The sequence below is a fragment of the Micropterus salmoides genome, unplaced genomic scaffold (genome assembly GCF_014851395.1).
Source record: "Micropterus salmoides isolate LMB-PRFRI ecotype aquatic unplaced genomic scaffold, ASM1485139v1 Ms_hic_scaffold_13, whole genome shotgun sequence".
Classification (NCBI taxonomy): Eukaryota; Metazoa; Chordata; class Actinopteri; order Centrarchiformes; family Centrarchidae; genus Micropterus; species Micropterus salmoides.
Window position 1 is genome coordinate 24,386,775 of NW_024040374.1, and position 11,307 is coordinate 24,398,081.

An 11,307-nucleotide genomic window follows, 5' to 3' on the forward strand; every position below is an offset into this window, starting at 1 on the left:
TTCTGATAAGCACAACTCTTTAAACTGGTGCACCGCTCGTGTAACTTTGTTTTTGTTTTGTGCAACAGAAACGCGGTGTAGCGGAGTCTTTATGATTAATGAACCGCGACGTTTTAAAGCACGGTTAACAGTAAAATCCGGTAATCACTACATCCCTAGTGCCTTTATACCGTGGTTATGAGTTGTTATTTTTGTAATTGTGTTGCTCAGATACCGTAAACAGATGGAAGAGATGCAGAGAGCGTTCAATAAGACCATCATCAAACTGCAGAACACCTCCCGCATTGCTGAGGAGCAGGTTAGTTTACATGAATGCGACCAGAGCAAGAGAAAATAAAGCATAAACGTGTGTGTGTGTGTGTGTGTGTGTGTGTGATTGTAAAGACTAACTGATGTGCTTTTCAGGACCAGAAGCAGACGGATTCCATCCAGGTCCTGCAGAGCCAGCTGGAGAATGTCACAAAACTGATGCTCAATCTCACCGCTACAGTCAGCCAGCTGCAGAGAGAGGTAAGATACTTCTATCGTTGATTGCTATTGTTTTGCCTGCTGCTTACATTGTGATGACAGATTGACACTGACATCTGTCAACCAGTTCAGAAATAATATCTGTTTATCGCATAAATTTTGAGAGCTGACTAACAGTGTAATATGAAACCAAGCAAATAATTTGTGCACAGTGTTCAGTTTAGTGATTTTTATTTCTTCCTGCATACAGGATGTGTTGTTGGAGCATGCCACTGTTCATCAAACAGACTTTTCTCTGCTGCATTTGTTTATGCTCAGTGCCTAACACAAACCATAGTCAGAAACATTAAACAACACAGTTTTCTGCTTGGAATGCTTAATGATCTCAACAACAAGGTGTTGCTGATATTGAACACATCAAATGGAAATGAGGCAGCACAGCACATTTGTGAAGTTGAACAGGGAAATACTGAAAAGATGATAGCTGAAAGAACGAACATGGATAGATTATACTAATTATGGCAAGTATGTTACTCCTATTTTAATATTTGACGCTCCTCTGTTAACTAGGACATGAGATAAAACAAAGGTTTGTTCAGCAGTAGTTGATAAGCAGTTGGTGATACTGCTGTGAGCAAGAGAGACGCCATTAAGAGAGGGCATGAGGACACTCACAAAAATATTTCTGTATGTTATTCCCAGAATTGGCTGTCAACTCCCCAAACCTTTAAACTTTCCATGTTCATTGGCTGACTTTTGAGAGGATACAGTTAGAGTACAACTGCTTTGGCTGAGAGTGTCTACTGCCTCTGACAAGAGGGCATGTGCCTATATGGATTACATACAGGTTTATGAAAGCTAAAAGCACGTGAGCAGACACAGCTGGGAATACATTTCTATAGATGTAATACCCAAAAGCCTCCAAGGAGAGGGGCATTTATATGTGTGTACAAAATTTTTATGTTTTTAAATGTATGTGTTTTTCAGACTTGTACCGCATTTCTCACTTCTTCTGTACAGGTATCTGACCGTCAGAGCTACCTGGTGGTCTCTCTGGTTCTGTGTCTGTTTCTGGGCCTCCTGCTGTGTTTGCAGTGCTGCCGCAGCTCCTCTCCCAGCCCCAACATCAGCACGGCTGCCCTTCCCAAGAGCAACCACTACCCCAGCCCCAAGAGGTTTGAACACTCTTGCACTCTCTTGCACTCTCTTGCACTCTCTTGCACTCTCTTGCACTCTCTCGCACTCTCTCGCACTCTCTCTCGCTCTCTCTCTCTCTCTCGCACTCTCTCTCTCGCTCTCTCTCTCTCACGATAGATGAATAGCTGTCATTACAGCCTTCTGTCATATCTGTCATTATGATGCCCTACACCCAGTTTTGGGATGCTGCTTTTGAATAGAACATGTCAGAGGAAATCCATGACCGTGTTGTTTTTTTGGATCCTTTTGTTACCTGTTTGCTTATTGTTGTCACTCCTGTCCTGCCACTAACTGTTAGGAAGCTGACAATGTAAACACTTTACAAATATCAGTATCATTTTTCTCCTGTCAGATGCTTCTCCTCTTATGATGATATGAGCCTAAAGCGCAGGGTGACCTGTCCGCTTGTTCGCTCCAAGTCATTCCACTTGTCATCTACAGAAGGTAAGAGCCCCTTCTCCTAAACACACACACACACACACACACAAGTCTCCTCAGACCTGCTCTCTGTTTTTCTATTTGTGTTTCTCCCTCTGCCTTTTAATCATTGAAACATAAGCAACATTTATACAGTCATAGCTCACTGCAGACCATGGTATTGCTACAGTAGACCTTTTCAGCCTAGTTGCATCAGACTGCTGCAGCTCTTACTGTCCACATCCAATTACTATTCATACATTAGTCTTTCTTCATTCTTCTTTCCAACCCTCATTCTGTCTATATCTCTGCTGTTTCCTCTTACACATGTTGCCGTGCTTAGTGACCGATATCCCTTGTGCAGCCAGTGCCTCGAGCAACACAAGTCACAAGGGAGAGGCTTGTGCAAGCAACAAAAGAATAAAGTCTTTGACTCATGAAACCTAAAACTCGCCCTGCTGTTCATTATCCCTCAGCTGTGTGTGTGTGTGTGTGTGTGTGTGTGTGTGTGTGTGTGTGTGTGTGTGTGCGCGTGTATCTGTGTGAGAGTTTACCCTTGAGGCTGAGAAGCTGTCATTGCCAGCTTGTGCCCACATGCAGGCTTAAGGAGTATAATAATAGAGCATGATGCTTTGCTGGCTCATGATAGACATTTGCAAGTAGTAAATAATAATAAAGTGCTTTTTCTGCAATTGTAGCTTAACCGTAGATTATAGTTCTAGTCAAATGACTTGTATTAGCTTCTCTACAGACATGAAGCCACGATTAGAATATGGATTTTGTTCTGCCATTGCATCTTGAATAAAACTACTTGCAAGGTCACTTCATGCTTGTTACATGTATGTATTCCTGTTTCCCATTCCATCATTAACCTGGCCCCTCTCTCCCCTCCCCAGTAGGTCCAGATGACTTGTACATTGTAGAACCTCTAAGGTTTTCTCCAGAGAAAAAGGTACAGTGTCTGTTCCAACTGCTGCTGTTGGCTGTGACGGCCGCCGTACTTTCAGTGCTGTGTGTTTTCTACTGTCAAGTCTGTACCCTAAGTGTGTTAGAGCAGGGCATGAGTTCCTCGTCAGTCACTCGTTTCTGATCTCAGTGGAGTAACCAAGATAAGGGGAGCAGCTGAAGATTCAGCCCACTCCAAATACCTGCTAACCACTTCTTTGCCGACACTGGGCAGATTTTCTGACTTTGAAAACTTAAATACAAGTCCCTCGAAATTAAAACATGTCACAACTCTTCTCCAGTATACCATGTATTTGTATGAAAACCTTCATTGAAGTGAGTAAAGCTTGGTGTACTGTACTATCATCAGATGTAATTACTTATGGATAGGTAGTTTTTTATATATATATATATATATATATATATATATATATATTTTTTTTTTTTTTCCAAATCCTAGATTGCATCATTCCCTATTTAACTTTCCCATCCTTCTTTGGTCCATCTGTGTGACTTCGGTGTCTTGCACATAAGTGGTTAATATGGCTTTACATTATTAGATGTATCTTTGCTTTCTGTCAATGTTTTTTTAATCATTCTCTTCTCTCGTCTTGTGTGTTTCCTGTAGAAAAAGCGCTGCAAGACAAAGTCGTTGGACAAGGTTGAGATTCTGAAGGCATCTGATCCCTCTGCTCCACTCACAAACGGGGGTCCAAAGTGCAACGGGTTCACACCGTGTCTCCCTGAGCCACCACCACCACCTCCTCCTCCTCCTCCTCCCCCTCCTCCTCTTCCTTCTCCTTCTCTCCCACCGCCTCCCCCTCAACCTTCAGAGGAGGTGTCATCACTGCCCACGTACACTTCCAAGGAGTTCCCCTCGGAGACCAGCAGCTGCAGCTCGTCCACCCACTCTGAGGAGTCCTACACAAGCCGCCTCCCCCCTCCCTCTCCAATCCTCCCCTCCGCTGGCCTGTGCAACGGATACAGCCTGCCTTTCCCCCTCCGGCAGCCCCCTACCAAGTCCCGCCAGGAGAAGCGCTCGACGAAGCGGCGGCGGTCGCGGCAGACAGAGCTGCCGTTCCCTTCCATGGCGGGGGGTGGCGTCAGCTCTCTGCCCAGCCTGCAGCAGCTAATGAAGGGAAACAAGGAGATCAGTGTAGGGACCATCGGGGGTGACAGCCCAACATGTCTGAATACTCACGTCACTCTTACACCCCCCACACACACATTCTCACACACACACACACACACACACACACACACACACACACACACTTATATAGTAGCAGACTTGCATAGTAAGGAGATGAGGTGTTACTGACTGCATCCCAAAGAACCACATTTTCCCATGAGCACCCAGGCGCACCGTGGAACTGAAGTGGCTATGGCAGCAGTAGCTCAACATAATCCAGTCCTTATCCACTCCTGTCAAAGACCTGTTTACGGTTATGTGCCTTTATATCTGTTGTAGATCTTTCAATGCTAAAAAAATGATATTTAAAGAATCGTTGGTGTGGACAGAGAGAGACACCGGTGGGGAGTGAGACATGAACACAAGTCAAATCCATTTAAGTGTTTTCTACTGGATAAGCACATTGTCGTGTGACAGTTGAGTGCCAGTGAGTTTTCACCCCCACTCTGAGCACAGAGAGGAGAGGCGCTGGCCTCAACTCTACGTTCCATCACCTACGGGAACATCACAAAGTATTAGGCTGCTTTTTTTTTTGTTTCTTTGTTTTTTTGTTTTGGATGAAATGTGACGTTGTGAGAGAACCATGGAGCGTGACAAACTATTTCTCATATCCTTATTTCCTCCTGTCATCTATGTCCATCATTTTCTCCATTCTGTCATTGCATTGCATCCTAACATGAGTGCAGGTGTTCATATGGGACCAGAGTGTTCATCTTTCTTTGTACACCAGACTCTCTCTTCCTCTGTCTCTGTCAGTCTGTTCCAAACCAACCGCCAAAGCTGAATGAAGAACATCTATTATTTTTTTTTTTTGCATGCAGTGAATTAGTCTGAATGTGTTCGTCCTCTCAGTTTAGTATCGCATTTCATCTCATATTACAAATACAGTCGCAGCAGTTTGTAGATCCTACTAGTTCACAATGAAATGTCATGAACTCACTTAGTTTGGGCTGGTCCTGAAAGTTAACACACACACACACACACACCAAATAAAGGGGAATTGCACTGATGCAGTAGACAGTGTGACTGCGAGGAAAGTAAAAATGAGTTCAAACAGGCTAGAGGTAAGCCGTAGGGTCTTGTTGTTGTCTTTTTCTGTTATGTTTTATTATTTCTTTCATCCATAACTGAGCCATGCTCCTCTCTTATCATTGCTGGTGTGGTTTGTTCTCACAGCCAGTATGGAGGCATAAGTTGTCTGTTCAGGGTACAGTGTGCAGTAGGAGCACATTGGGTGGCAAAGCTGAATGTTTACACACACACCCACACACATAGTAGGATCTACTGGGACCCTACAGCCGAGTCCCGACAGACCGGTTTTATTTATCTATTTATTTATTTAAATGACTACAGATGTTTCTAACCTAGGCGCTAGCTTGCCAGTCTCCCAACCCTGAAGTGTCAAAGTAGTTTATCCATGTATGTTATATAGAAATATTATAGTGCAATACACTCAACCGCACTTACACATGACTATGGTGGATAGCTCAACCGTGGATGTTTTGTTTTTGTTGTTGCTGTTGTTTTTTAAGCTTATGCTCTGACATTATAACAGCCCCTAATTCTGTTTGTCTCAGCCTGAAATATCCGACATATATGATAGCAGTCACATGTTCGGCTTATATGTCCAACAAGATAATAGAGTATTAATTTTCGAAAACCAGTCTTCTTAGCGTTATCACACTGCTGCGTTTGTATTTGTTTAGAGCTGCTGGCTGGTTAAAAGGCTAAACCGAGGGTTTATTATTTTGTCTTCAGTGTGCTTGTCTCAGCATCTTTTCTGGATCATTAACAAACCTAATTTAACTTAACCCAGTTAATGATTTCATGACTGACCAACATAAACATTCAGTTTAATGTTTTAACACTGTAGTGAGTTGCAGATGTGAAAAGGGGTATCTTTTTTGTTTGTTTTTTAAATATTAATAAAAATAAAAATGCATGATTTTCTTATGTATGCTGATTCTGACTGGCTCTGCGTGGTTGGACTTGTGTACATTTTGACAGAATTTTCTGCAAACTCTTCCAAAAGTGCGTCATTACCTCTTCTGACCAGCTCCTCTTTCTCTTTACATGTCTTTATCCACCAAGGTCACCTCTGACCACCCACCCCCCTCCACCATTGTACAACTTTCTGTGACTGAAGAAAAGTTTCAATATGCCTGCTTTTTATTAACCACTCTAATATGTTCCCATTATGAGCTTAAACACTGATAAAAGCTCAGTCTACACACCTGCTTTCCTGACTAGCTGATCTTGCTGTGCTTCTCACTCTCACTGTACACTCTTTTATTCACTTGTCGTCATTGCTCCTCGACTTTACGTGTTCGCCCCGCCTTGAATGACATTCGCGGTTTGTGAGAAGAAGAATATGAACTGTTATTGAATAAAGGGAACGCAGCAAAGATTGGTATGATTTGGAACACTATCAATGTGACTCTGTATTTTTCACAAGCTGAACAAATTTATTGTTTTTTCCCCCCCCCCTTTTTGAATGTGTACGATCTTATGTTTGTGTGTGTAAAACTGTGTGCATGTGAGCATTTTGTGGTGGTGGTGTTGATCTCGTGTGTGTGTGTGCGCGCGTGTGCGTCTGTGTTATGAGAAAGACTACTTTGAATCTACTTATCCCGTAACACAGCGAATAGAGAGAATGCCCTCAGAGAAATTCTAGGAGCTCAGTGTGCACTTTGTACGACTCCTCATGCCTTTTTTTTTTGTTTTTCTACTTTATATGTCAAGTTCTATCTTTTCTTTTCCTCTCCCTCTCTGTGATTACTCTGAAGAGCTGCACAGTACCTTTGAGCAGGAGTGAGTTACTACAAAACTGTAGTGCCATTAGAAACTGTGAATTTCTAAATAAAAACCTTTTTTGTTGTTGTTGTCTTTCACCTTGTCCTTGACTTTTTATTGTGGATGCCTTCATATTCAGCCGTAGTGTCAATCACTGATCAGACTTATATCCCACTTTGTCCATAAAGGTAAAAGGAAATGGGTGGATTTTTTTCACTTTAAAGAGAGACTGACAGTCTAGCAACTAAATGAAAGGGGTGAAGCTCTAAAACTGATCAAGAAATTGAAGTTGAAATTGATTATGGGAGTATAATTAAAATAACATGTTGCCACATTATATGCACTGTATTAATACATTAATGCACGTGTCACATCCTGCTAATTTCACCTGATTGGCAGATTAGAAGTCATTTCTTAGGTGTTTTAAAGTGTTTATGTGAGACATTATTCAATGCGCTGCCTTTAGGTGCTGTTGGAAACATTAGTACTACGGTGGGGCAAGTGGGGCAACTATCTCAACTGAGAAAATAATTTTCAAATTTTCACAAAAAACTGTTGCTATACAACAACTTTAGGGTGACAAAGGGTAGCTTCATCAGCAACATTTTGCAGGTTGTCTAAATCTGCTTCAGACTGACACTCCTCCACAGAAATGATAGAAGGTAGGCTACTATAGGACACTAAAAACACAAAACAAGTGGTGCATGTTGTATTTTTTGAAGCAGAGATTCTCGGCTGGCAGACATTTATATAGTTATAGTTTTTTGCTACTTGCTTAGCTGTATTACTGTATGTATAATATAAAAAATAAAACAATTACATCAATATGTTGTATTTGCAAAGAAATCAGGAACAGAAGCAAAACATTGATCAGAACATCTTGACTGAGCTTTTTGACTGCTACAAGAACAGCAGCCACTAAAAGCCACGTCTTGTTTTTCGAAACAGTGGACTATTTCTCAGAATCAGCTTTATTTGCCACGTATGTGTACACATAAGAGGAATTTGACTCAGGATTGTACATTGCTTATCAAAGTGGTAAAGAAGAATCATAGGAGCACATTCACGTAGCATTATTATTACATATTCACACGGCAGCCATTTTCTGCTGACGTTACACTCAGGGTGGGAAACTCTGGATGGATTATCTCAGCAAAGGAGCTCACTAACACAGATTTTGACAGGTTTGTGAACAATATTTCCTTTTGTGTACATAGAGAAAGTCTTAGATCTTTGAGTTCATCTCATGATGAATTGGGGCAAAAACAAAAGTGTTGTGTTTATAATTTTGTTCAGTGTAATAATCTTTATTTATAGACCACTTATCAAAGCAAAGTACAAAGTGCTTCACAGAGACACAGTGAGAAGGATCAAATTAAATACCACAGTAACTGATAATACCGTTTGATAGTGTTACATGATACAATAGGTGTAAATTAATTCTGAAATATCAACACACATCTTGGACACAGGTATTTAAGCCTGGAGTAAAATGCCATGCAAACACAGTGTTCTCCAGTTTTTCTTCCGTATTTCAAGCCCACCTCCCGTCTTGTTTCTCCAGAGAAACTCCTGTCATTTGCATGGCCCTCAAACTTCAGGACCCAAATTATGGACATTTGTCTGACTTCACCCAAGTTGCCTGATCCTCTATGAAAGACAACCTACGCACAATTTCAACCCATCTATCACAATAATATCACCAATAATAAATGTATTTGGTTGTCTCAGGTGTGCACAAAGGCTGTACTTAGCTAATTATCTCTAGTCATTGTAAGATTATTGTGAATTGAACTGTTTACAAAGGATCAAATATGGATTGGCCCGAGAACATGATCACGTTACCTTGTCTTTTAAGATACTCTTTGTGTGGATGTGGCTGCACTCAACTGTCCCTGAAGAAGACAGGTATTCACTCCTCTAATACAAAATTTTAATAGCTTCTGATAATGCAAAGTGGTCTGTGTGGGCTCTTTGTGAGCTCAGAGCTCATGGTTTTAAGGTCATGCATTTTTCAAATCTTTTCAGTCACTTCCAATCTGTTTCATACTTGCTATGTTGTAGTTTCTAAATTCACTTGTGGCTACAGTTGCAAGTTATTTATCAAAATGAGAGGTTAGTTGTCCGACCATATCAAATATAACAAAGTGGTTCTAAAACTTATTCAGACATGTTTATAAAGTGGCTTCTTAAACACTGCAGCATTTTCCGCTTTAGAACAGTATTACATATTTGTGTTTAGCTGACGTTTATACTTAAAGCGTGTTACACCTGGCTCACGGTATAGTAACTTTAACGGGAGGTCACATTTAAAAAAAAACATATCTGCAGAGTGCTGGTGAAGCAAGAAGGCGCCATCCAAGGTGGAGATGGCAGCATTCCTTACCCCACACCGAGCTGTGGGACGGTATCAAGGCAACCCGGGACACAACACAACCACTTACTACCTGCAGGGGGAGACCTATAAAACAAGAGAGCATACGAGGGGGGAGCCATGGGGAAGGCCTGACCAGGCTAGGCTGTAACAAGAGTTCATGCTAATAGATTAATATAGCATTTGGTTTTATATGGTATTTTGTTTAAATTGTTTAAATTGTGTATTTCAGAAAACATTAGACTTAGGTAATATCTGAAAACAAACTGGAAGATGAACTTAAGTAATGTGGCACGTCAGCTGAAGATGGAAGCTTGGGCATATTAAAGTTGTAGACTGCAGAGTGATCAGATAGGAGAAGGCTGTAGATGCTTTCTTCTTCCCTGTGGAAGAAGAGGAGAAGAGAGCTAGCACCCTCAGGCTTACAGCCTGTCCCAACCCCCCAGCTCACTGGTCTCTGTCTTGTATGTCTAATGTAGCAGTGTGCTGCATTTGCTATTTGACAGCAGCTCTAATCTAAAACCATTACTGGCTAGCATTAAATATATATTGTTATACCGTGGAGAACAATGCATTTGAATGATGTCACTTCTGAAAAATTGCACCCCGCTCTCCCTTAAACAACAGTAATGTTCTGAAATCTACAGCATTACCCAATGCATGCCTTAATTAATCAAAAGTCCATCTAAAACAACACATTACTGGCTAAGATAAAATTTACATTAGATTGTACTCTGCATGGAAATATATAATTATACATGACTTTTCTTTGTTTTGATATTTGCAATATGTATCGCTATCGGCCGCTCTGCTTTCTAAATATTGGTATTGGCAATTGAAAATCCCATATTGGTCGACCACTAGACAGCACTTTGCAATAGGCCTGCACATTGGCTTGCAGCAGCACAGCTGGTTCATAATGGTCTTCAGATCAGCCCCTGAGGACACGTAGTATGACAACAAAGTCAAGCATAGCAAACGTCTGCAGTTTTATGTGGCTACAGGCGTTTCTATGAGTTATAAGAGTGATTCTTCATTAAGACAGTCAATCATGAGTCTCCTTCACAATGAAGAAAATCCCTTAATGTGAAACTACCAGAATCTGACTGGACGAGCCCACATTTTGTCATGACCCGGCTCAAAGGAAGGATAAAATATGAAGATCTCACATGACTCTTTAAAGTAAAATAAATGTATTGAAAAAAAACACCCACTGTCAAACAAAACCAAGTGATATAGAGAGGAGGGAGAGAATGACTCTGAAGGTGTGCTGTGGTATCTGGCACCAAGATGTTAGCAGCAGATCCTTTAAGTCCTGTAAGTTACAGTGGGGCCAGTGGATGGACTTGTTTGTCCAGCACATCCCACAGATGTTTGATTGGACTGAGATCTGCGGAATGAGGAGGCCAAGTCAACACTTTGTTGTGTTCTTCAAACCATTCTTGAACCATTTTGCTTTGTGGCATTATCCTGCTGAAAGAGGCCACTGCCATAAGGGAATGCAGTTTCCATGAAAGGGTGTACATGGTCTGCAACAATGCTTAGATAGTTGGTACGTGTCAAAGTAACATCGACATCAATGGCAGAACATTGCCCAAAGTATCACACTGCCTCCGCCGGCTTGCTTTCTTCTCATAGTGCATCCTGGTGCCGTGTGTTCCCCAGGTAAGTGATGCACATGCACCCCATGCGATGTAAAAGAAAACTGGATTTATAAGACCAGGCAACTGTCTTCTATTGCTCCATGGTCCAGTTCTGACGCTCACGTGCCCATTGTAGATGCTTTCGGCAATGGGCAGGGTCAACACGGTCACCCATCCACAACAAACTGCGATGCACTGTGTGTTCTGACACCTTTCTATCAGAACCTGCATTAATTTTTTCAGCAATTTGACCTATAGTAGCTTGTCTGTTGGATTGG

General features: G+C 41.6%; 1 protein-coding gene across 4 annotated transcripts in view; it reads left to right on the plus strand.

Annotated features, from left to right (window-relative positions):
* Positions 1-7,110, plus strand: part of suco (SUN domain containing ossification factor) — a 41,417-nt gene extending 34,307 nt beyond the window's left edge. For 3 of the 4 annotated variants that reach the window (XM_038716420.1, XM_038716422.1, XM_038716423.1), the window contains 6 exons: positions 211-298; positions 406-510; positions 1,489-1,643; positions 2,018-2,109; positions 2,979-3,034; positions 3,656-7,110. In XM_038716420.1, the coding sequence (XP_038572348.1) occupies positions 211-298; positions 406-510; positions 1,489-1,643; positions 2,018-2,109; positions 2,979-3,034; positions 3,656-4,348 (1,189 nt within the window). In that variant the 3' untranslated portion in view covers positions 4,349-7,110. The remainder of the gene's footprint in view (positions 1-210; positions 299-405; positions 511-1,488; positions 1,644-2,017; positions 2,110-2,978; positions 3,035-3,655) is intronic. The other variant, XM_038716421.1, reaches the window with a different exon arrangement.
* The last annotated feature ends 4,197 nt before the right edge of the window (positions 7,111-11,307 follow it).